This window comes from Syngnathus floridae, chromosome 20, assembly GCF_059516105.1.
Source record: "Syngnathus floridae isolate MCC-2025c chromosome 20, RoL_Sflo_1.0, whole genome shotgun sequence".
In the NCBI taxonomy this organism is placed as follows: Eukaryota; Metazoa; Chordata; class Actinopteri; order Syngnathiformes; family Syngnathidae; genus Syngnathus; species Syngnathus floridae.
This window is the reverse complement of record NC_142432.1, coordinates 6,375,627-6,400,186: the sequence shown is the minus strand read 5'-3', so window position 1 is coordinate 6,400,186 and position 24,560 is coordinate 6,375,627. Positions and strand designations below refer to the sequence as shown.

The 24,560-nt window shown below is 49.7% G+C and overlaps 3 protein-coding genes across 5 annotated transcripts in view; all 3 read left to right on the top strand.

Annotated features, from left to right (window-relative positions):
• The window catches only part of gli3 (GLI family zinc finger 3), a 56,479-nt gene extending 45,415 nt beyond the window's left edge, over nt 1-11,064 (top strand). For both annotated transcript variants that reach the window (XM_088363089.1, XM_088363090.1), the window contains exons 8-15: nt 473-701; nt 1,250-1,363; nt 1,687-1,827; nt 5,275-5,424; nt 5,513-5,677; nt 5,757-6,038; nt 6,725-7,103; nt 7,207-11,064. In XM_088363089.1, coding sequence (XP_088219215.1) covers nt 473-701; nt 1,250-1,363; nt 1,687-1,827; nt 5,275-5,424; nt 5,513-5,677; nt 5,757-6,038; nt 6,725-7,103; nt 7,207-9,434 — 3,688 coding nt within the window. In that variant the 3' untranslated portion in view covers nt 9,435-11,064. The remainder of the gene's footprint in view (nt 1-472; nt 702-1,249; nt 1,364-1,686; nt 1,828-5,274; nt 5,425-5,512; nt 5,678-5,756; nt 6,039-6,724; nt 7,104-7,206) is intronic.
• A 633-nt stretch (nt 11,065-11,697) lies between these two features.
• prpf4bb (pre-mRNA processing factor 4Bb) lies at nt 11,698-17,788 on the top strand. Of its 2 annotated transcripts, XR_015854598.1 has the most exons (17): nt 11,698-11,807; nt 12,725-12,803; nt 13,163-14,295; nt 14,365-14,538; nt 14,628-14,786; nt 14,916-14,997; nt 15,074-15,275; nt 15,357-15,430; nt 15,647-15,737; nt 15,806-15,953; nt 16,042-16,179; nt 16,247-16,400; nt 16,516-16,630; nt 16,711-16,862; nt 16,927-17,013; nt 17,103-17,361; nt 17,552-17,788. XR_015854598.1 is itself a non-coding variant. In XM_088363092.1 (16 exons), the coding sequence occupies exons 1-16, from the start codon at nt 11,749-11,751 to the stop codon at nt 17,304-17,306; spliced, it is 3,051 nt and encodes a 1,016-aa protein (XP_088219218.1). In that variant the 5' UTR covers nt 11,698-11,748; the 3' UTR covers nt 17,307-17,788. The 2 variants fall into 2 exon arrangements, 1 of the variants encoding a protein (XP_088219218.1); XM_088363092.1 differs by having other exon boundaries at nt 17,103-17,788.
• Nucleotides 17,789-18,692: 904 nt separating this feature from the next.
• pxdc1b (PX domain containing 1b) lies at nt 18,693-24,539 on the top strand. The gene is made up of 5 exons (XM_088363093.1): nt 18,693-19,158; nt 21,289-21,380; nt 21,448-21,565; nt 21,644-21,755; nt 22,837-24,539. The coding sequence occupies exons 1-5, from the start codon at nt 18,903-18,905 to the stop codon at nt 22,958-22,960; spliced, it is 702 nt and encodes a 233-aa protein (XP_088219219.1). The 5' UTR covers nt 18,693-18,902; the 3' UTR covers nt 22,961-24,539.
• The last annotated feature ends 21 nt before the right edge of the window (nt 24,540-24,560 follow it).

Sequence of the window (24,560 nt, the reverse complement as noted above, 5' to 3'; positions counted from 1 at the left end):
TTGACACCGATACGCTTTGGACATTTTGATTTTGAGTTTAAAGCAAAACCGCCGTCAATACCACCAGGTAGAGCGACTAGAACGGAAGTACTGTATAAAAGTCACCTGACTGTTTTTTCCCCCCCACTGGATTCTAACTTTGCACTTGAAATCAACCTTCCTGTTTTTACAAGGCTTTGATGAACCAAGCTCAATTTCACACTTTTTATTTATCGTGCGAATCGTCGCCCGCTCCGAGCATGTCGCCGCCGCCACTAAAGCTTCGCCGCCGGGCCAGCTGGTTCCGGCATTAGCGCAACCTCGTCTTCTGTCAGATTGTCCTCGGGGTGCTGGTGGGTGGGGGTGGGGCTGAGCAGAAGAGGCACTCTGCCGAGTGAGCCATCGCTGGAATGATGCCACTTTGTTATTTCCGTTTACTTCTCATCTGAACAATTGTGACTTGGGGTTTGTGTGTGTGTCTGCTTGCGGCTAGCCCGGCGTTGAGCTTCGCCTACCCGCCCACGCCGGTGGCCCTGCATATGCACCAACAGCTGATGGGCCGCCAGCCAGGTTTGGCAGGTTCTGCCTTTGGCCACAGCCCGCCGCTCATCCACCCCACGCCGGCCTTCGCTACCCAGAGGCCAGTTTCTGGCTTCGCTGCGGCAGCCGCCGCCGGGCTGGCCGCTGCCGAGCGTTCGGCCATCTCGGGCGACTCTTCACAGGTGAGAGAAAGGGGCGGCTCTGCCAACTTGACAAATGGGAAATTTGTTTTCAACCACATTGCAGTCTTTATAAAAGGAAGAATATGACACCTGATTGCCACCATTTCTTGATGTCATAAGAAGCAATGTAATGCTAAATAACAGCCACGGAAGAAATGAAACTTCTCTATCTGTACTTGTACTCAAGTACAGCGTGCAAGTACCACCTCTGGCCATTCATCACATCACGGCAGTAATAGATACCATAGCCGCTGCCGCACGCCAGCCACGCCTCGCAAACGCCAGCCGTAGCGTCCGTCCTCCCGGGAGTTACGCCGCCCGACAGCGAGGGGCTTGTTAGCATCGCAGCTCGCCGCTCACTCCATTAATCACAAGAGAAGGGGGGGGCGAATATTGACACGGATGGATGGATCCAAAGGGGTTTTACTTTGCTTCACCTGGCGCCGACTGTATGTGCGGGCCCACGCTTGAAGCGCCTATTCCGTCTTGACTCGCCGTTGTGTCAAATGTACCAGACAAAACGAGGACATCCTGTTTTTCGTGTGCAGGCGAAACCCACCAGCGAGTCGGCGGTGAGCAGCACGGGCGACCCGATGCACCACAAGCGTTCCAAGATGAAGCCGGAGGAGGAGATGCCCAGCCCGGGCGCGCTCAGCATGCAGGTACTTAGGGAAAAAGCATGTCGTCCATGTTATTATACAAAAGTAGTTCCCACACACACACACACACGCTCCCATGCTGAAAAAAAGCCGTAAAAATCGAAGTCTGCCTCTCAAGGCCAAATTCTCTGGGCCAGCGCCCAGTGGTGACTCGAATCGCCGATGCCAAGCCAGACATGATATGGAGCTTTCAAAATTGGAACTTCAAGATCTGTTTCTAGCATCGGAGCACATTAAAAATATCCCCGCGTTTAATGTCAGGCTGCCATTTTTCGGCCAGTCAATTTGTCCGGCAGCTTGACTGAACCGACGCGCTTGTGTGGCAGGATCACCCCGACGGCATGACGCTGGTCAAGGAGGAGGGCGACAAGGACGACGGCAAACAAGAGCCCGAGGTGGTCTACGAGACCAACTGCCACTGGGAGAACTGCTGCCGCGAATTCGATACGCAGGAGCAGCTCGTGCAGGTAAAAGTCCAAAAAATGGACACACGTATCAAAAATTGAAGGTATGATGTGTTGTAATGGAAAATAAACGATATTAATTGGGGGAGGGGGACCAATCACTTGTCAGTGATGCTTCTTAGGAGCCATCAAGTGTGTCTGTGAAGCTTCTTTGTGAGGTCACAGTGCTCAGCCAACAAAATCATCTCCTGTCAGACACCAAGTTGGAGGAGGGCGAGCGGGAAGAAGATGAGGATAGAAAGATCCGGCGCTCTGCGCGCTTGTCTCGTCTGCGTCTTGACACGGCAATCGTGGTGGTAACCTCTATCTATAATTGATATCCTCACCTGCCGAGCGCCCGCCTTTGAAGGGCGAGGCTCAAACGCTTGAGGAGCTTGACAACTTCTTGCGCATCTCGCAGCCGGCGGGGGGGAGAGGGAGGGGAAAAGAAGGAGATCCCCTCGCAGCAGGTGGCCGCAACGTATGAGCTATTCTCGCTTTCTCATTCTGAACAAAATCCATTTTTCTCTTAATTCTTTTTGCTAGTTGAATTCTCATTTGCCACGCAAATGTCATTAAAAGCCAACCCCCGACAAGAACACGCTCTTTTCCGCGTTGTGCCCCCCCCCCCCTCCTCGGTAATAGGATAAGTACAGTATTTGGACCACAGTGGGTCCCCCTCACAAGGCTGCTGGAGGGTTTGAGAGGGGAGGGGGGGAGTCGGCTTGATGGGGCGGACGGGGGGGGGTTTCCATATAAGCAAACAATAGAGGCCCCCTTCCCCACCTACACATTTGTCTTCTGAAATAGCTTTAGGGGGGAACTAAGAGAAAAAAAAGATGGCCGCTTGTAGACCTCCATCCAACAATATCCATTTGGATCGGGACCAAGTTCCTATTTGCTCTGAGGATGGCGTTGAAACGTGGCCGCGCTTTTGCGCTTGGCCTCATTTTGCCAATTAAGCCTTCACACCACCCTCGTCGCGCTCCACCTTGTTCAAAAGCTCTCGGCGCATATTTTGCAAGCCTCAAACATGCCAAACGCAGGCGGCGCGGCGCCGTGCGGCGCGGCGCTACTTTATCGGCGGTGCCGATAAGATAAACGTGGGATCTGTGCAATTTAGCTCACTTATCGGGCCGCGCCAGTCAGCACAAGCGAGGCGGGTGTCACTTTTACTTTGCGCTCTTTATTTCATTGATTCCATTTGTGGCACTCGCCTGCTCAATTGGACTCCCCTCTTGATTTCAGGGGGTGGGGGGGACCCCCAACATCCCCCCACTCTCATTTTCACTTTCATTTTCCCTCCCTGTCGTTTTCCCCCCCAGAGGGACGACTTTTTCAAGATAAGGCCTGGTGGCTTCTTTAATGTCGAGCTTCAAGTAGTCCCCCCCCCCTCCTTCCCCGCTCTCGCATAATGCCCTCGTATGGCCTTCCTACGCCATCTTGTATTGTTACTCAGTCCATGACAAAATTTGTGCCATCAACAATCACGAACGCAGTCTTAAGATTGTTGATTGCTTGCACTTGGTCCAATTTGGCCTTGGTGGTCCGCATATGTGTGTCACCTCCATAGGTGGCGCTGGTGAGGGCTTGTTTGCATCACCAATGTTGAAGGCACATCAACGTCAAGTATCCGAGTAAAAATGCCATTACGCCACGCCCCCCCCCCTCGTCTTCTAACTGCAGGCGCAGGCCTTTAATTGGTAAAATGCAGATTTTTTTTTTTCGATGGAGAGAAGGATTAGGCCGCTTATCGGCGTGGAGTATCTTGCCGCGAGATGAAAAGAGTGCGCTGAATTACACATGCCAACTGCGCCCCCCCCCCTGCAACTGCCCCCCCGTCCCCACACCGCCTCCCCTCTTTCGTCTTTTGCCTCGCCTCCCCGCGCTTTTACAACAAAGCGCTTTGCCGAGTGACATCACAAAAGAGCGTCTGATTTATTAGGCGGCCGTTTGATAAAAGCTAAACGACGTTGCGGGTCCCGAGGCTTGTGGGGGAATTGCCGTGTAAACATTCTCATGCATGAGGGGCCGCGTACCACCGAGACTCGAGTGAGAACGCGAGACCCGGCTGCAATTTGTACCTAGCACTATTTCTTCCATCAAGCTATTTTATTTCCCCGGCTGGTTTACGGCCAGCCCGTCCCAAGTGGGAGCTGATCACGTCAGTCACGTGACGGACAGCAAACTTTATGTGCACAAACGTGTGTAGAATAAAAGTAGTGCTCTGGCACCCTGGTGTCCGAACACAACTCATATTAATCGCGGAGGATAAAGAATATATGAGTTTTGTTATTTTGTGTTGCTGCATTGAGTTCAAATAGTATGAGTACTTTGTTTTATCAGTTAGCGTTAGCGTCAACAATGCTAATTTTGTTTGCTTATTTGCCTGTTAGCGTTCGGTTAGCAGTCATTGTGCCATTGTAACGGTAATTGTCCAAAACCTTAAGAGGAGAGTCAATTACTCCTCTTGCTCCCTTTGTGACTGCCGGGAAAGACGAGACTGAGAAAACAGCGACTGCGTGTGCACACGCAAGCGCAGCGCCCTCCCCGTCAGCCACTACCCCCTCTTAAATCCATCTTGGTGGCGTTTTTACAGTTGCGGTCCGATAAGCTGGCAGCAGGAAGATGAATAAGCGCCGCGCCGCCGCTATCAGCACCTGTTTGTCGATGCTCAGCATGGAGATTATTGATCCAATAAGAATTGCCATTAGCTTTCCCCTCTCGCTGTCAGCCGGCCGACTCATGCATCACATCCGTCAAGCGCCTCCTTCATTTGTACAAACACGGGCGCCGGCGTGGATCTGTCCGCCACGCCGACGCGCCGTCCGTCCATCGCTCTCGGGAGGATATCGAGCGGCCGCCCGACACAACGATCGCTCGCCGCGGGGATTCCCTCGCAAAGTGGCGGCTCCAGGGCCTCCGACCGAGGAGATCAATCTCAGGAGGCGAGGGGAGGGGAGGGGGGAACTTCACTTACGCTCATCGACCACACAATCATTTTCTTGTTTTGTCACTTTAAAATTAAACAAGTGCCACGTGAGAGTAATGGAGGGCCACTTTCCAATGAGCGCAGTTGTTCGAGCAGACGTTGCCAAAGTCGGATGCTTGCTGGGTCAGACTCGGGCCGAGGGGGCGGGACAAAGATGCCATTGTCAAGTAGGGGGTCGAGGCCTGCCCGGTCAGGATGTGACCCTGACAACTCCAAGAAAGCACTTGATATATTTTTTTCTTCAGACTTTTAAGAGCTTCCATTGTCTGCAGTCCCTTCAAGACCATTTGGATTATCTGCTGAGGTCAATGCGGGGTGTAAATTGTGTCCAATCGGGGCACATTGCTGACTTCACCCTAAAGGGGCTCACTCATAAAACGCTCTTTCAAAAGCCGATTGACCCTTTAAAAAACCTGAAAACCCAATTCTGCCAGGGTCAATCAAGTCTTGGACTGAAACGTGTTCTCGTGTGTTTGCAGCACATCAACAACGACCACATCCACGGCGAGAAGAAGGAGTTTGTGTGTCGCTGGGAGGACTGCTCCAGGGAGCAGAAGCCCTTCAAGGCCCAGTACATGCTGGTGGTCCACATGCGGCGGCACACCGGCGAGAAGCCTCACAAGTGCACGGTAACGCTCGACCGAGCATCCGCCCGATTCGACTCCTCGTGATTACATGAAACAAAAAAATGTGTGACGGATGCTGTCTGGATTCCAGTTCGAGGGCTGCGCCAAGGCTTATTCCCGTCTGGAGAATCTCAAGACCCACTTGCGCTCGCACACGGGCGAGAAGCCGTACGTGTGCGAGCACGAAGGCTGCAACAAGGCCTTCTCCAACGCCTCGGACCGAGCCAAGCATCAGAACCGTACGCATTCAAACGAGGTATGCGCTTGACCTCATCCTACCGGTGCCAACCACGATAAAAGTGCATCTGAGTAAGTTGTATTCTGGTTGTTGTCAGAAACCGTACGTGTGTAAGATCCCCGGCTGCACCAAGCGCTACACGGACCCCAGCTCCCTACGCAAACACGTGAAGACGGTACACGGTCCTGAGGCGCACGTCACCAAGAAGCAGCGCGGGGACTACCCGCGGCCCCCCGCGCAGCCCCGCGAGCCGGGCGCCAACGGCCACGGACAGCTGGGCCTGGGCGGCTACACAGACCAAAGGGAGTTCAGCAACCACGTTACCTCCAAGCAGGACGACTGTCTGCAGGTCAAGTCCATCAAGACAGAGAAGCCCATGGTGAGACTCTAGCTCAGAATGGGCTTTGGTTTACACTTGGTTTCCGTGGAACTCCCCTTAGTGTCCCCCCCCCTTGGTGCAGTTTACTTAGACACTTTGTTGTTTGCTAGCTACACTGGACTTAGCCGTCGCGCGTAATGTAGCCTCGCAAACCGTCACCGCCTTTATCAGGTCGTTCTCCGCAACTGTACCTGGGGGGAACCTTGTTTACGAAGCCATCAGCACTGCAAACTTCTTCTAACAAGTGCATGTTCTCTTCTATCCAATGCTTGGGCATTGCGCTTGTTGTCTTCTAAGGACAGTGGGTAATCAGGTGAGATGGGCATGAAGCATGCATTTTCTCCTTATTCCTGCATGTACTCCAGATTCCTCCCGCATGTCCGATTCATTGAAGACACTTCAATTGTTCAATTGTGTGAATATGAGTGTGAATAGTTGTTTGCCTATGCGTGTCTTGCGATTGATTGGCTGGCGACCAGTCCAGGGTGTAACTTACCGATCTTGTAAAATCCGCTTGGCCCAAGTGCACAAAACTTAACATGAAATATTAAAGGGGACTGTGAAAGTTGCCAGGTGGAACACCGAGTCTTTTCAAGTGAAGTAATCCATGTCTTTGGCCATGAAAGCCATGGAACCCCCATTTGAGATGTTGTGCGACTAAGTAAGACTGTGGTGTGTCCTCCTAGACGTCTCAGCCAAGCCCTGGCGGTCAGTCTACATGCAGCAGTGACCAGTCCCCCGTCAGCATCTATTCCAGCGGTGGAGTCCAGCTTACTGTGAGCGCCGGACGCTCGCTAGGGGAAGAGCTGGACGAAGAGGAAGAGGAAGAGGCAGAGGTGGGCCATCGGGGCGGGCCGGCACCCGTCATGGACTCTACCGTCTCTACGGCAACAGTGGCCGCGCTGACCCTGCGGGCGAGGCGTGGTGTAGGACGCCCTTTGCGCTGGATGGAGCACCTGAAGATGGAGAGGCTGAAGCAGGTGAACGGAGCAACGCCCGGCCCGGGGCCCCTGGCTCCCACGCCGCCCCCCAAGGGGTCCATGCTTGCGGGCATCCAGGGGAAGGGTGAGTCCTCATGGCTTTTTCTCAAATACTGATGATAAGCACATGTTGATGCTAAAGGAAACAGATTTGAGTTTAGTCCATTGCCATGTGTCTGCCTCCTCAGGATGCTGTCTGGGCAAGCAGTGGACGTCAGCCGCTCCTCAACCCCCTGCTCTCCCCGAGCTGGGCGGCACGACCGAGTTAACGGTGCTCAACTTGCTGCGGGACCGGCGCGACAGCAGCGGGAGTGCCGCGAGCTCGGCCTACCTGAGCAGCAGCCGGCGCTCCTCGGGCATCTCGCCGTGCTTCTCCAGCCGCCGTTCCAGCCAGGCGTCCCAAAGTGATGGTGCGGCAGCCGCCTCCCGCCACCGCCGCCGCCACAATCTCAGCTCCACCGACTCGTACGACCCCATCTCCACCGACGCCTCCCGCCGTTCCAGCGAGGCTAGCCACTATGGAAGCGGGGCAATGGGAAGCGCCGGCGCACTTTCAGGTGGTGTTTGTGGCGGTGCGGGAGGGAGTGCGGACCTCGGGGGCTTCAGGGGGATGCTCACTTTAACCCCAGCGCAGCACTACCACCTGAAGGCCAAGTACGCTGCCGCAACCGGCGGCCCTCCCCCCACGCCACTACCTAACTTGGAGCGCATGAGCCTTAAAGCCCGCATGGCCATGATGGACGAAGGCGGGGCCAACCAGCCGTTGCCGCCCCTCGTAGGGCCGCACCGCTGCTCCGAGACCACCAACGGCTTGGGTGCGCATTCGGGCTACAGGAGGAGGGTCTTCTACCCCGGTGAGGGACCCGCGGCAGGCAACCGGAGGGCCAGCGACCCGGTGCGGACACAACCTTCCGACGTTTGCGCTCTCCCTCCCGTGCAGCGCTTCAACAGCCTGAGCAACCTCCACCCTCTTCCACCTCTCTCCCATCACCAGCAGCAGCCACATCCCCTCGACATGCGCAACCTGAACCTGCAGAATTACACCCGCTCCGAGGGGAACTTGCAGAGGGGCTCGCAGCACCCAACGTACTCCTCGAGCATCGCCGAGCACGTCGCTTTGGAAGCTCTGGCAATGGAGGGCGACGGGGAGGTGTACTCTTTACTCGGAGATGAAGATATACTTCCAGATGACATGGTGCAGTATCTCCGCTCCCAAGTCCAGGCAGACGGTGGACCATACGTGCACATTGAGGACCAAATCGTCTCTGAGAGCTCGCAACACTCGATGGAGAGCACGGAGGTGATGAACTTCCAGGCCAACGACTGCCTCCAGCAGCAGCAGCAGCAGATGGTCCAGAGGAGGAGCCCCAGCTTGCTTCCCATCCAGTGGAATGAAGTGAGCTCCGGTAGCGCCGAGCGCTCTCCACAGAGGGATCGCCACTGCTCGAGGTGGTCCGGCGGGCAGGCCTCGTCGGAGCCTTTCGGCAGGTTTGGAAACATGGTGGTGCAGCAGAACGCGCCGCCGGCTTTCCAAAACGGTTGCTCCCAGGCCAACCAGACGCAAGGCGCTGCGCTAGTGAAGCTGGAGACATCCCCCAACATGTGTATGGAGACCAGAGGAGTCGCACCCAATGGCTTGGCCAGGCCTCACTTCCCCAAGGCCACTGATGGACCTCTAATGCACCAAGCTTCCAGAACGCAGAACCACTTCCAGCAGAACATCAACACCAGGGTCTCTTGCCACCCCTTGACTCGGGCCTCCATAAACAATCTCCAAAGCTTCTCCCACGATAAAGTACATCATCCCAATCAGCAAGGCCCACGCCCGCCTGTCAACACTTACTGGAACTCGATGAGGAACCATCTCAACCCCAGAAGCTGCACTGAAGTCCCGCAACTGCAGAATTGCGGGAACCTCTGTTCCCTGAAACTAGAGGCTCCAGAACATGGATACCTCCAGCAAGGCTATGGTGATCCCACTACCTACCAGCAAACTGATCTCAAGTCAGCCCCATTCCCCATCGTGGAAGACCACTACTTGCTGGACTCCGGCAGCGGTCCGGGCGACTCCGTCTCCCTGCTGTCTCCTGCGTCCGACCAAGTGACCAGCACGGTGGAAGGCGGGGCCATCGACGGCGGGACGTTGGCCGGGGGGACCCTGGACGACGCCGTCGCTCTGGACTTTGGCGTTATGATGGAGGACGGCTTCGACCAAGGCAGCCTGGTGTCGGGCCCGTTGAGCCCCTCTGTTTTGCAAGGTCTGTCCAGGACGTCGTCGCGGCTGACCACCCCTCGGGCGTCGGCCACCTTCCCGGCCTCCGTGGCCCCCGGCGTCAACAACATGGCCATCGGCGACATGAGCTCCCTCCTCAGCAGCCTCGCAGAGGAGAGCAAGTTCCTCGCCATCATGCAGTAAACCCCGCTCTTCTCCTCTTTCTCCTCTCGGGAAAATAAATGGTGTATGTGAAGGGAAAACATGGAATGAAAATGATGTATAAAATAATAATATTCCTCTTTTCAGGAATGAAGGCTGTTTTTCAAGCCCTTCTTTTTTGACAATGTTCACTTCAAACAGTATTCTTGTGTATTGTCACTGTTTTTGCTGTACACATTGTTGGGAAGAAAACAACAATATAGGAAACTGAATAACAACGTATGTACATACGAACATGTATGTAGTCACAAATATTTGGTCATTTCACATCACACTTTTGTCAAATTTAAGGAATTAAAATTTAGTAGTATTCAGATAAAATATCTCAACAATGTTTGTTTGTAATGATCCCAAATTGATTCTGAAATGGCCGCTTCCAACAAAAATGTTCTTTTCAGGCTCGGCTTATTGAGACATTTTTGGGGCGTCTACTCATGAGTTGTACCAAATTTGAAGATGCTCGGCAAAACTGGCTTTGGAGGATAAAATTTTCAAGTGTTTGTTTGCTGGTTGCATCATGTTTTGACAAATTCAGGAAGAGTTCCTGATGGGGAAAAGGTTTCCCAGACAAGATATCCTGTCAGTGTTTCTAGCCAGTGATGTTTTTAAGAGAAAGTACTGTGCCAAAAAAAAAAAGGAAGGAAGGAAAAAGAAAACTCGGCTAAAACAATCAAGTGTTATGGTTGAATTTGTCTGGTGCGGTACACCAGTGTATATAGTCGAACAGTGTTTTTATATTCTCCTTTTTCAGGTGCTTACTCACATATGTACTTTTGTCTTACTGGACGCTGACGCTGGTCCAACAGCACATGACCTTTTTTTTTTTTTTTGATCCTGTACAGTGATGTTTGATTATTTTTTTATGATTTTGTCTTCTCCAAAGCTCTTAAATTCCGAATGTGTACCGCCGTCAAGTATTGCCGAGACGTCGTCGCCAGTGTTAGTCTTATATTGTTGCTTTGCCTTTTTTTTTTATTTTTTCATTTTCAATTTGTTCGTGTCCGTAATAACAAAAGTAGTTCAGCATAAAAGCATTGAGGTACAATTTTTTTTTCTGGTACGTTTTTATCGCAGGGCATTGTTTTTTTCTTTTGTTTTATTGAATAATGGGGAAAAAATGAACTATTTCCTTTCAAATAAGGAAAATTGCATTGAGGTATGTGCCTTATACGTTTCAGTAAAGAGAAGAAACACTGCCAATCTTACATTGTGAATAATGAAGAACAAAAAAAAACTAAACGTGAAAAAAATGAGCATTTATATGAAAAGAAATGTTGAGTTATGGAAAAAGTCCAGATTTGTCAAATGCATTCTCATTTCATTTTGTTTCCACAATTTACTGTGCTTTTTTTTTTTTTTAAATCTCTATATATGAGCATACATATCTATAAAAAAAAAGTGTCCATACGTTACGCTTTGTGTAGGAAAAAAGGAAAAAGGGGAATGAACATCCTGGGGGCCAGCAGGGGCGTCTGGGCCCTGTGCTGGAGGGGGTTGGGCCTCCCTCATCGGCTCAGCTGGCCAGAGGGGCCGCGCGCTCGCTCGCTCAGTTCTTTTATAACTTGACTCCAAATGTTTGTATGGTTTTAATAAAAATGGAAATTATATTTGACTTGGTGTTTTTCTTTCTTTCTAGATTTGTAAGTGATCCTCACTCACTGACCATCTTTATAAGCAGTAAAACCTATTGCAGTTAAATTCCATACAAATAATTATTTTCATTTAATTATAAGTGAATCCTTAACACTAAAATATTTCATTTATTTTATCGATGTATTTATTTATTGTGTGGGTGAATAATTACAGACTCTACCACACTATTTATTCAATAAATAGTGAATATCAATATATGAATTTACTGTTAGAAGCACATTTTTGAATAATTAAATTATACTGTTCGAATAAAAATACAATCTGGTGATATTGTCAGTCATTTTTTAAATAATGATGTTAATCCAGGATCTACGGTTTAATTTGGTCATTTTACTCTAATGAATTTAAGACATGTAATTATAGTCGTATATTTTTAAATATGTATAATACCGATATATACAATCACCTAACTTAAAAAATAAAAGCATAAAGTCCATGTACGAGAATTCGTTGTCAAGTCAAGGCGTGAAATTGCGCAGCACCGGATTTAATCGTATGAAGTGTCTTTAGCGCATCCTGGTGGAGAAAGTGCGGAACTTTCCGTGTGTGCAATAGCAGTGCGCCGCCTCTACGCCAGGAGGCGCTTGTTGTCATCTTGCTGTCTAGTGGCGAAGAGGAAGAAGAGGTCCTTCGGTTGAGGAAAATGGCCGACGTCGAGATGGAAATCGCGTCGAGAAGAATGAATAATTTCAACGAGCACGTGTAAGTCTTTTTTTTAGCACTATGCTTTCATATTTAGAAGTTTTTATGAGATGGGACTATTTTACTGATTAAAAACGGAGTGATCCGGCCGGTCAAACAGCGGAACGCCAGTCGTGTTGTTTGGGGAACACTACTGCCAAGATTTGCTAATATTCTTAGCTTAGCTGGGCTAGCACGAAGTTTGGCTAAACGTCAAGCAGACGTTGATAGAAATCCCCCCGATGTTGTATTTACGCCTCCACGGTGTTTGTGTGGATTGCGCAACATGAGATTAAATGTCCTATTTGAATTGTCAAAATGTAATCGTGTCGCGAAAACCCGCGGTGTAACCTAACTTTGCTAAAGTGCCTTAGCATTTCAGAGCTAATGCTGGATTTGAAAACCGGCAAGTTGAATATGTTCGCAAACAACAGCACCAGAACCTCTGGAACCTTTGCATATATTTTTAGTTGCTGCATTAAATTATTTTCATCATTAGCTATTCTGTTAAATTAGTCGTCTCGTCTAGATAACCGCTGTTCCCTCTTGAGCTTCTCATGGTGTCGGTGTGCAGGGCAATAACCTTTCTTTTGAGTCAACAAAGGCTGATTTTGTGTGTATTCGTTTTAGTAATGAAAGAATATGAAAATAGTGCAGGATCACTCGCTTGATTTTAAGCAGTGTGGAGTATGTTGTGGTGAAGAAAGCAAGCCTTCTTTTGGTTGCCAGTGGTTACGTGTGTTTGTTTGCGTGAAGGATTATTTATCACTCGGCAGATAATCCTTCTTGATTTAGTATAAATCTTGCTCTACTAGCTGTTTTGAATCAAAAGCCATACCTTAGGCTGTTTTTCGTCAATAATATTTAAAAAGTTCATTTTAATGAATAATGTGATGAATTCATGTTGCAACCTTTTTTATTCTCATTTTGATGAACAGGAAACAAGAAATGGAAAGTCACGAGAGAAGTGGCAATGAGGACAGTGGAGACGTTTCAGAGGAAGAGGAGGAAGAAGAGGTAGCTACCCCTGGTGGTGTGACGTCGTGGTTGTCGTCAACGCCTTACATGCCCCCCTTTTTTTTAAAGGAAGTATGGTGCACCCCGATAAACGGGGGCCTTTGTTTCAGACCCAGGTGAAAAACTTTCGTGCTGCTTTTTAAGGAGTGGCAGCACATACAAACAGCATCCAACAATACTCACACTTACCTCTGCTCTTAATGACACTACCTGGCATATTATGGCACAATTTGGTACTTTGCTGAAGGCGCGCAAATCTGAATTCATAACTGCCCTTATACTGTAAAATCCAGTCAAAAACGATCTCATGTAAGAGAGAGTGGCCTAGAGATTTTTGTTGTTCTTCTTCTCTCTCCCAGGAGGAGGCGGAGACCAACGGCGAGAAACCTGAGGAAACCGTCAAGCAGCACGGTAGCAGTGGCGGCGGCGGCAGCGGAAAACACAAGCGAAAAAAACACAAGCATCGTGGAAAACACAAGAAACACAAGCACGCCTCGGAGGAGGACAAAGAGAAGAAGCGCAAGCATCGCCACAAACACAGGAAACACAAGCGCAACAAGGAGGGAGCCTCCCCCACCCCCGCCGCCGTCATTATGGCCTCGTCGGGACACAAGAAAGGTGAAAGCTCCGCCTCGTCGGGCAACCCTGGCCTGGACGACCGGGCGTTGCTGGAAGACCTAGAGAAGCAGAGGGCCATGATCAAAGCTGAGCTGGACAGTCAGCTGATGGAGGGTAAAGTCCAGTCGGGCATGGGCCTCATCCTGCAGGGTTACAACTCGGGTTCGGAAGAGGACGGTGGAGAGGCCCGCGTCCGAAACGGGGAGCAGCGCCAGAGGGCCGCCGCGGGGAAAGTCAACTCCCCCCGCGCAGGGGGCACCGCTAAATCCAGACGGGACTCCACTGATGGCAGCAGGACCACCTCCAAGCGCCACAGCCCCGGCAAGTCGACGGAGCGGCCCGCCAAGGATTCCAGGCAGGACAAGGTGAGCAAAAGCGGCAAGGACGCTAGCCTCAAGGACAGAGGACGTGCCAGGAGTGCCTCCAAGGAGAGGAAACATTCAGACGCCACCGAGAGGGCCAAGGAGAGGAGCGGGAAGTCCCCCTCGGAGCAGAAAAGTGCCCGCGCCGACAAACAACGCCCTTCACCGCACCGGGATGAGCGGCACGCGCAGGAAAAGGGGCGGCCGCGATCCCGCTCGCCCGGACGCGAGCGGCCCGCTCGCCTCGACGCCGAACGGGACAAGAGACCCACCAAGTCGCCGTCCAAGGATGCGTCGTCCGGCAAGGAGAACCGCTCGCCGCACCGACGGCCGCAGCGCAGCCCTGTCAGGAAGCGCAGCGTCTCGCCTCGCGCCAGAGACGCACGCCATGCCTCGGCCGGCGCAGCTGACCGCACCAGACCCAGATCGCCGCTACCGCCGCCGCCCCCCAGGAGGGGGCGCTCGCCGGACCTCCGCAGGAGAGAAGCAGACAGGCAGGATTCGCCACTCAGGTGCGTGAGCAATTTGCCTTCACATTTGGACTGTCGCCCTTAAGTGTCTGCCTCCGATGATGTACGCAGGAAACGACTTAGAGCGGAACCCGGGTCAGGTCGAGACCGCTCGCGAGACAAGAGTCCCCCGGTGTCCTCACGGCGCCGAGTGAGCCGCTCGCCACTCAGGCGGCGCTCCCCGTCGCCGCGACGACGCTCTCGCTCGTCACCTCGCAGACGCAGCCGTTCTCCGCTGGTACATAGGTGAGGAAGACGATGATAGAGGAGTTGCTACCTTCAATGAGTTGTTGTCTCTTCCTTAAAAAAAATTCTGTCTCTGTACTGATCCCCAGATCCGGTGAACGAGACCGATACGGGAGGCTCCGGCAGTACCGGCGCTCCATGTCGCGCGATCGCGACAGGAGACGACGACGCAGCAGAGACGAGGACAAGTTCAAAGGAAGCCTCTCGGAGGGTCAGAAGGTCGACCAGGAGTCCTCAGAAGAAGACATGTGAGTCTTGGCGGCAGTTGTCACGCACGCTTAAAAAAATCTCACCATGCGAAGCACCAAAGACAGCTCCTCTGAGTTCTTTTTCCTTCTCAACGTTCCGTTGCTTGAATCTCCATACCAAATTTGCAGGCTGGATGACTTTGACAGCGAGGAGGTGGATGAGGAGGCCTTGATCGAACAGCGCCGGCAGCAGCGGATGGCCATCGTACAGGTCTGCAAAAATTACATCTCGGTCGCCGCGACTCGAGCCGGCCGCTTTCAAGTGTGTCGTCCTCGCCGCGCGTCAGAAATACAAGGCGGCCGGCGATGACTCCAACATGATGTCGGAGCCCAACAGCCCGCAGAGCAGCACACGCAGCCGCTCGCCGTCGCCCGACGACATCCTGGAGCGCGTGGCCGCAGACGTCAAGGAGTACGAGCGTGAGAACCTCAACACCTTCGAGGCTAGCATCAAGGCCAAGCACAACCTCATCGCCCAGGAGAAAGACGGTGAGCCTCCCTCTGCCGATATCTCGGCCGCACGTCCTCGCTCACCTCTCTCCCTCTCGTCTTCTCTCTGGTGGTCTCCAGGGGCCAACCCCAAGAAGCCGTCGGCACCGGATATGTTCACCGAGTCGGACGACATGTTTGCTGCAGACTTTGATGTAAGCCAAGTGCAAGCTTCTTGCTGCGTTGTTAAGTTCACAAGATTTCCTGACTCGCTAACTTCGAAATGCAAGTCTGAGTAGAAGCAGGAGACAAATTTCATGCAAACCAGAAAGATCTCCTTGCCATTGCCGTTCTAATAGCTTTCTTCCACACTTGACTCGAGCAGAGTTGTAAGTGCACTGTGTTCAAGTCGTCAATGTGTGCGTGCACAGAGTGCCCGGATGAGAGCCTGCGGAGTTGGCAAGGACTTCAAGGAGAACCCCAACCTGAGGGACAACTGGACCGACGCTGAGGGCTACTACAGTAAGTGCCTTCAGCGGCCGCCACCTTCCCATCCGCACTGCTCTCACTAACGCTCGGCTTCCCCGTAGGGGTCAACATCGGCGAGACGCTGGACAAGCGCTACGACGTCTACGGCTACACGGGCCAAGGCGTGTTCAGCAATGTGATCCGGGCCAGGGACACGGCCAGGGCCGGTCAGGAGGTGGCCGTCAAGATCATCCGCAACAACGAGCTCATGTATGGCTCTGCAGCGCTTAGCACATTCGAGTCGGCCTACCCGAAGGTCTCGTTGTTCATTTTGGGGTGTTGCCTTTGCTGGCGTCAGGCAGAAGACGGGCTTGAAGGAGCTGGAATTCCTCAAGAAGCTCAACGACGCCGACCCTGACGACAAGTTCCACTGCCTGCGCCTCTTCAGGCACTTCTACCACAAGCAGCATCTGTGTTTGGTCTTTGAGCCGCTCAGGTGAGGAGCCCCCCTGAGCTTGCCCCCCCCACCTGCATCTCACACTTTTGTCGTCTGCACTTGCCAGCATGAACCTGCGCGAGGTGCTGAAGAAGTACGGCAAGGACGTGGGGCTGCACATCAAGGCCGTGCGCTCGTACAGTCAGCAGCTCTTCTTGGCCTTGAAGCTGCTCAAGAGATGCAACATCCTGCACGCCGACATCAAGCCTGACAACATCCTGGTAGGCGTCGTACCTATTTGGCACCAAAATGAGACTTTTCCCCCAACATGATGATGATGATGATGATGATGATGATGATGATGATGCTTTTTGTGTGTGCGCCTTTTGCCCCCAGGTGAACGAGTCCAAGACCATCTTGAAACTCTGCGACTTCGGCTCGGCCTCCCACGTAGCCGACAACGACATCACGCCTTACCTGGTCAGCAGGTTCTACCGAGCGCCGGAGATCAGTGAGTCGCCTTCCGTTTTCCTTCCTTTTCTTTTCAAGAAAAAGCACAACTAAACAAAGCGGTGGTTCATCTCCCCCAAGTCATCGGCAAGCCATATGACTACGGCATCGACATGTGGTCGGTGGGCTGCACGCTCTACGAGCTCTACACGGGCAAGATCCTCTTCCCGGGCTCCTCCAACAACCACATGATCAAACTGGCCATGGACGTCAAGGGCAAAATGCCCAACAAGGTAGGATGTGCGCACGCAGGCATCACCTTCATCATCCTCATCATCAACACCGCTTGTCCCTCAGATGATCCGCAAAGGGTTGTTCAAAGACCAGCACTTTGACCAGAACCTCAACTTCCTCTACATCGAAGTGGACAAAGTCACGGAAAGGGTGAGCTCAGTTTTGCCAGCAAGCAAGCTCCGGTCCAGCAAAAAGAACACGGAACTCGCTTAACATTGTCGTGACGTTTGCGGTCACAGGAGAAGGTGACGGTGATGAGCACCATCAACCCCACCAAAGACCTGCTGGGCGACATGATCGGCGGCCAGCGCCTGCCCGAGGAGCAGCGCAAGAAGGTGATGCAGCTGAAGGACCTACTGGACGCCACTCTCATGCTGGACCCTGCCAAGCGCATCAGCATCAACCAGGCCCTGCAGCACCCCTTCATCCAGGAGAAGATTTGACCAAACATCGGCTGGGCCTACCTTCCTTCCTTCCATCAAATTTGTGTCGTTTACTGTAAATACCACACGTCACATTTTTTTCTTTTTTTAAACGGCCCGGTCATTGTAAACTTCCACAGTGACGCTTTAAATTAAATAACATCAAATCAGTGTAAATAGTGGACGTCGATGTGCATGCCCGTGTACAAATGGCAAGTTTGGAAGAATCTGTTTTTGTTGTTGCTCTTTTCTTTCTTTTTTTAAAGCACTGTGGTGTGCTTGAGGCTCCTCAAGTGCCTCCTGCCGTGACAGCCGACCACTTTGCCTCTCCTCGTCCTCGTGTACATAGACATCGTCATCGTCATTCTTTCCTTCCCCCATTCACAAATTGATGGTTTGGTGACGGTCCAATCTTGTGAGTACAATGAAGACTTCAGTAGTTGCTGTTCAGAGAGCACCTTCAAGATACTTTTTAGTAATAAAAAATATTTCCTATTATCAAATTTTGCTTCTCTTCATTAAAAAAACATTGAGTATTATGACCTGCTGGTAGTCGTCTGAGATTCAAGTGCGGAAACGGCCAGCTGCTAACCCTGAAGTTAAAAATAAGTCAACTAAAAATGAGTCATTGTGTCTTCCTTGTCATTACAGGCAGAGGGAACAAATCCTGGTCCAAAAAGTGAAAAGCCTGACACCGTTTGCAGCAAGCATCAAAGACTTCAAATGAGCGAAACAGATTTGCTTATAAAACACAAAAACTTACATTTCAGTTGAACAATTTATTGGACAGAAAATCATTTGCAGTCAATGCTTGTTGCGGGACTAATTTAGTTGCAAATAAACACTGGCAACAGGGTGCGCAAGCTTAGGTGTGATATTGGGCCCCAAACCACCTTTATCCTGACGAATAAGTTTAAAAAAAAAAACAGTACCATTGACAAAACTTTTTTATTAAACTCCTTGCTAGTTATAATGATGCGCCGTCTTATTTTAACACAAATAACCTCAAGTTCCGCCACAGCCTGAATATAGCGCATGGGTGCCCTCTGCGGGTGATATATTGTACTGCACCCATCCCACTTTATGTGGATGACGTCTTTTGACCACAACTTTTAAACCCAATGACTTAAACACTCAGAACCAACGTCGACTACCCATGTTCAGCATGCAACGGGTTTTGCATAAAACATACATACAAATTTTGAGTGGTATTTTTTTTTTGATTGAAATCATTGTATTTAAAAAAAAAATTTGTCAAATCTTTTGTTTCACAATAATTTTACTTACTAGTTTTGACTTTACTAAATAGTTTCACATCTTTCATCTAAACATGACCAAGAAGACGCAACAATTGGGATTTTTTTTTTCCCTCCACTCTACTTTTTTCCAAATGGGCGTTATCTCTGACTCGCAATGACTTTCATAGTCCGACTCTGGTTTCACTCCCTCCTCAATCACGCCACGTTTGACTTGATCCTCTGGGCCGAGCTTCGCCACATCGCCTGTTCCCAACTAAGACCAAAGAAGAAGAAGAAAAACAAGTACAGACAAAAAGTTGTCTGTCTTCCATCTCCGTGGTGACGTGTCGACGCGTCTCGGCATGCGGGAGTGAGCGGCATGGCTTCGGCCGTGTTCGAGGGCACGTCGCTGGTCAACATGTTCGTGCGCGACTGCTGGGTGAACGGCGTCCGACGGCTGCTCATCAGCCCGCGGGGCGACCAGGAGGACTTCTTCGAGATCCGCACCGAGTGGTCGGACAGGAACGTGCTCTACTTGCACCGCAGCTATTCGGACTTGGGGCGACTCTTTCGGCGCCTCAACGACTCGTTCCCCGAGGACAGCGGGGACCTGTCAGCCTCGCCTCTCACCCAAGGTTGGTCAGGGTCGGGGTCACAGTCAGGGGGAGCCTCATTCGTGCAAACCCAAATTGGATTTAATTTTTAAATAATCCGTATTTTCCATCACTTTATCATAATTTTTTTACCAAGTATCACATTTCAATGAAGTTCTCCATTATTCACATTATTTCCCCTTTAGAAGGTCCATTTCCAAAGTGAGACTACACAATTGTAATAGATTGCAATAAATCACTATCAGACAGAATAACAGTATACAACTAACTAAAAATGTGCTACATGCACATTTTCCATCCCTGCGGTGAGGGCATAATTTTCATTTACCGCATAATGATGCACGTCCATAAAAGGAAACAAACGTCAGTCAACTCATTTTTTCAGTCACTTTGACATGTTTGCACGGGTCAATAATGTGCAAAGTCCACTTATGGATGTCACATCAACAGCCTGAGGCCTGAATGAGAGCAGAGTCTAATGTTTATTTCTCCATTTTTAGGACCAGAAAGCAATAAGCTCTGCGTTTTGGACGTTTTATTTATCAGTGGAAAGAGCCCCAAGCTGACTTTAGTCGCAGTCAGTATTGACACTTAAGGCGGTGGGTGAACATGTGATGGAGGTTTTTGGTGTCAAGCATACACAAAAGCTGCTGCTATTTTAGTCTGTTTAATGTCTTGGGTAACATTATATTGGCTTGAGGTCAGAGGTCAGTGTCTATTAATGCACTGGTAGTGTGCGTGACGCTAACTAGTGAGAAAATTTAATCAGCGGGGCAAAAACAGTCACAGTCATACCTACGAAATAATACCTGACTTGATTAATTATTGAGATAATCGGCAGGAGACTTGATTCTAAAAATATTGAATGATTGCAATCCTCGATTCTACAATGTTTGAATAGCTGCAGCCCTTTTTCTCTTAAATACGGCTAAGCGACATCTTGCTGTCTTTGTTTTTGACCTTCTAGCTCAAGATCTCCGCTTGACTTTCTATTTATGTTGTTTTTCCGTCAAGTCATCATTTCTGGGGTTTAAAAAAAGTAACAAGCCTATTTATGTGCAGTAAAGGTATTTGTATTTGGATAATCCCACCATTGCCCGTTTGACTGCAGTGTTATCTGTGGCGTGGACAGACAAATATTTGTCAAAACATCCCTGCAGCTGCGCCTGGAATGTTTTGACTTCCTGCTGCTGCGCGGAAATAGCGGACAAGTTGTCGACAGGACGGGGAAGAGTATTCTGTTGTCATATCGGGGGTGCTCGGCTTTCCACTTATTCCAAAGAGAATCCCGGTCCCGGATCTTCTCTGTTTTCCTCTGTCTATTCCGCGTCCAGGCAACAAGGAAGGCGTCGCTCGTTCTGATGTCATGATGAGAGCGAGCCAGACGAACGCGCTTCCTATATTTAGCCCGGTGGCTACATAGCTTCCATGTTTTCACGTGGACAGGAAGCGATTACTCACAGAGTTTGAGTAGAAGGCCGCAGTTTGAGGAGGGCATGGATCGATACCCCCCCCCATGTCGCAGCATATCGACTTAAAATACATTTCATTTGGCTGAAAAGCAAAGCGTGGAGAGTCTCTGTTGCTTTGTGTCACTATTCAACGGACCAATCCATCCCCCCAGAATGAAAATAAACTTTTAGCTTTTATCTTTGGGAACCAGAAACAGCTGCTCTCACAAGATAATTCTTGCGATGCAAAATACTAACCACTTCCCTAGATGATTACACAAACTTAATCTCGCTCTTAATCGATTGTTGAAGGGCTACGGTGGCCCGGAAGTCAGCGCAGGAAACCAGAGATCATTTAGCCAAGATAACAGGCCCTGCGAGTCTTGGCGGAATGTCAGTGTTGATTGAGCGGCCCCAAAAGTTTAGCCGAGTCAAAAGTGATGCGCTCTTAGTCAGTCCTTCCACACAACGGGAATGATGACATCATCCTAAAATGACGGCCACTCATGGGAGCCGCCCGAGCGCGTGTTGCCAAATAGACTGACATCACGCTTCCTCTTCACAAGTTGTAAAATGGCCGCACACGTCATGTTGTTTTACTCAGACTTGCATTTTTTGGACACCTTGGGAGAGTTTTGAAAGTTAGTTCATCCCAAAGATGTTTGCATGGGCTTCCATCTCCTCCATTTTGTCCTGGCAGGCCTGGTGAAAATCAAAGAAGCAAACGACATTGAGGAGAAGCTCAACGAGGTGGAAAGGCTGCTGAAGAACGCCATCAACATGCCGTGCAAGGTGGGACAACCGTCGGCGGCTGCGACACTTTTGACGATTTTCCGCTCACTCCATGGCGCTTGCGTAGTATTCCAGATCGGAAGTGATGCTGACTTTCTTTGAGCGCTCGCCGCTGGACCAAGTGCTCCGAAACGATAAAGTGCACAGAATCCAGCCCTGCTTCCAGAGTCCGGTCAACATATCGGGTAATCCCCCCTCCCGCCCCCTCGAGTGCTGTTCTGCATCTCTGATTGGATATAAACATTCTTTTTTGGACTTTTCAGAGATCATGCGCTCAAATGGCTTCTGTCTAGCCAATACGGAAACCATCGTGTTTGATCATAAGCTGCCAGACGACAAGGAGAGGCCGTCTTCCACAGACTCTGCAGAGCACACGTGAGTGAAACGAAATTATTTTAACAGCAGCCATGTCTTGGAATTCAGGGCTGTGCAACACGTTTAGCCGGACAAGATAACAATACTCAACGGCATATTCAACAAGACATATATTGGAGACACTTAAGTATGTAGTAATAGCAGTACAGTAATCCCTCATTTATCGCGGATAATTGGTTCCAAAAACCACCCGTGATAAGTGAAATCCGCGAAGTACGGTCACCAACAAGAAGTACTGGGCAGGCTAACGAGTTAGCGGAAAGATGCTAATTCGCGATCATGCTAACACGCGAAAACGGACTTCTAAAGGAATGTAAACGAACGTTTGGAGCAATACTACATTGTCCTAAAGGCTAGACACGTTTCCTCAATTTAGAAGTTTTATTTTGACTTTTAAATATTTTTTTTAATTTGGAAAAAAAATCCGCAATGTAGTGAAGCCGCGATAAACGAAACGCAAAGTAGCGTGGGATCACTGTAGTCTTGTCTGCTAGTGCCTGCATGACTGTGTACATTTCTATACCGCCCCCAGTGGCCAAGGCCGGCACATGACGCGCAAACTTTATTTTTTTAGGCGTTCTATGGAATTTTCTCGTCACCCTATTACTTTTGAAAAATAAAATACAATAAGATAGAGTGCTATTTTTCTTCTAAAAATGCAAACACTTTTTTTTTACTTTTGCTAATGTATAGAAAATATTGAATCTGTTCTTTTTAAGGATAGCGCAACATCTATTGTATCTATGTATAGAGCTTTCTCTCTTTATGTCTCCATCGATTCTTTTTTCACATATCTTTGGCATGCCAATGTAAACATTTCCAAATGCACACTTCTTTCTGAACAAAAAAATTGTTATACCCCCCTCCGCCCTATGAAATTTGAGTCATTGCGGCTGCTCCTTGCAATGTAAAGTCAAGGCCCTCCTTCTCCACCACTTCATTGAAACAGGAAGTTTGCCTGTGCACCTTTTCCTTCCCCGGGGTTTGCATGGAAAGCAAAGAAAGGAGCACATTCCTTGCTGTGGTTCACACCAAACGTTCCACATAACTCTACTGATGCATTCCTTGCTTCTTGCGCCAGGTATGACGACGGACTCGAGTTCTTGCCCATGCAGGCAGACGCGTGCAATGAGGAAACAGAGGCGTACGTTACCAACCTGTCCTACTACCACCTGGTCCCGTTTGAGACTGACATCTTGGAATGAGGAGCTGGCTTCTTTGATGGCCTCTCCCAAGAAACTGCTCAACCATTGAAGGATGGAAAAAACACCAGCGAGATGGCACCAGTGGGACTTTTCAAGTCGGCCATCTTGGAGGACGTCTTGGCAAAATGAAACACACTACCTTGAAGTCAAAGTCAACACCTACTCTGGAGTTCCCGTGGGATTACAATAAGTCGTTAGGAAGCGCTTTCTGCCATCTTTGTTTTTTGTGCTATTTTAGTGCACCTAATGCGACCCCTCAAAGAGGATTTGCCTCGTGGACTTTGAGTCTTTGACGGCTAAAGCGATGGATTATTTCTTATGGAAGTGTTGAAAAAAAAAAAGTTCTCGGTGTGCCACCTGGAGCCCTTCGTGGTCCCTTCAACATTTCATGTTATGCAGCTAAATTTGCACACTTGTTTGACAGCAGTCCTGTTGCAAGAATTATTCAGTCGTGACTTCCAACCATCTGTTTTCAATAATGCTTGTTCAGTAGGGCTGCAGATGAGCTGAAGCCAGCTGACTTTGGGGGAGAGGCGGGGTACACCCTGAACCGACTGCCAAACGACCATTCTCACATATATTGGCAGTTTAGTCTTAACATGAGGCCAGACTACTTGGAGATAACCCACCCAAGGAAGGCCAGGGCTGGGATTCAAACCCTGCACAGCAGAACATGTGAGGCTGATGTGCAAACCACTAGTCCACTGCACTAATGACTTCAAGTCCAATTGTATTTCAAGTCAGATTGTAATGTTGGGAGGAGAGATTGAGTGTTGGGGTCACGTGATGCTCTGAATCACAATCAGAAAGGACGAGGGGCCGTGTGAGGTCAGTGGGTTTACTGAGGACCTGAACATGGCACTCCATTGTAGCAGGGGCACAAAACTGGCCTCGGATTTAAACTATTAAGCAAACAGCAGATTCATTTATTTTCTCTTGAATGGGTCCTCCCATTCGAGGGTGGCACTTTTGCTTTTCTTCAGTGTCTTCAATCAACAGACTGCAGACAAAATGGTAGATTGTAAACTTTTTTTGTTTGCGACTGAATCTGCTTTTGTCCCTTGAGAGGAGAAGACACATCATGAGAGCTCACGACAACTCACATCGAGTATTGTGCCCCCCTGCAAATTCCAAGGCATTCAAGCCTCACAAAGTTGGCACACGAGGCCTCAGCATGGCTCTGTTTAGTAACACAGTCATGATCGCCATTCAGCCAGTGAGAAAGTACAGCTCGTTCTCACTGAGGAAGTTTTGGTGGTTTTGCGCTTTGCCCTTGTGAAATACATTGCTTAAAAGTTAAGACAGTTGGAATAACCCTTCATATTCTGCTGCATAGCATACTATATGAAATACTGGTACAGTAAATCAATTCTATGGTGACAAGCGTAGCTGATAAATCTGAAATAATATGACAGCTTTATTATATTTTAATTTCTTAATGTGAATAAACAGGAGGAGTTTAATGAGGATTATAATGACAGGAATGTTTGTGAATTTTCTGTCAACTTACAGTATTAAAATGTATTTTTTCAAAGGTCTTCAAACCAATGTTTCTAATAAAATGACCAGTAACAAAGAACACTCTTTCTTATTATCTTCC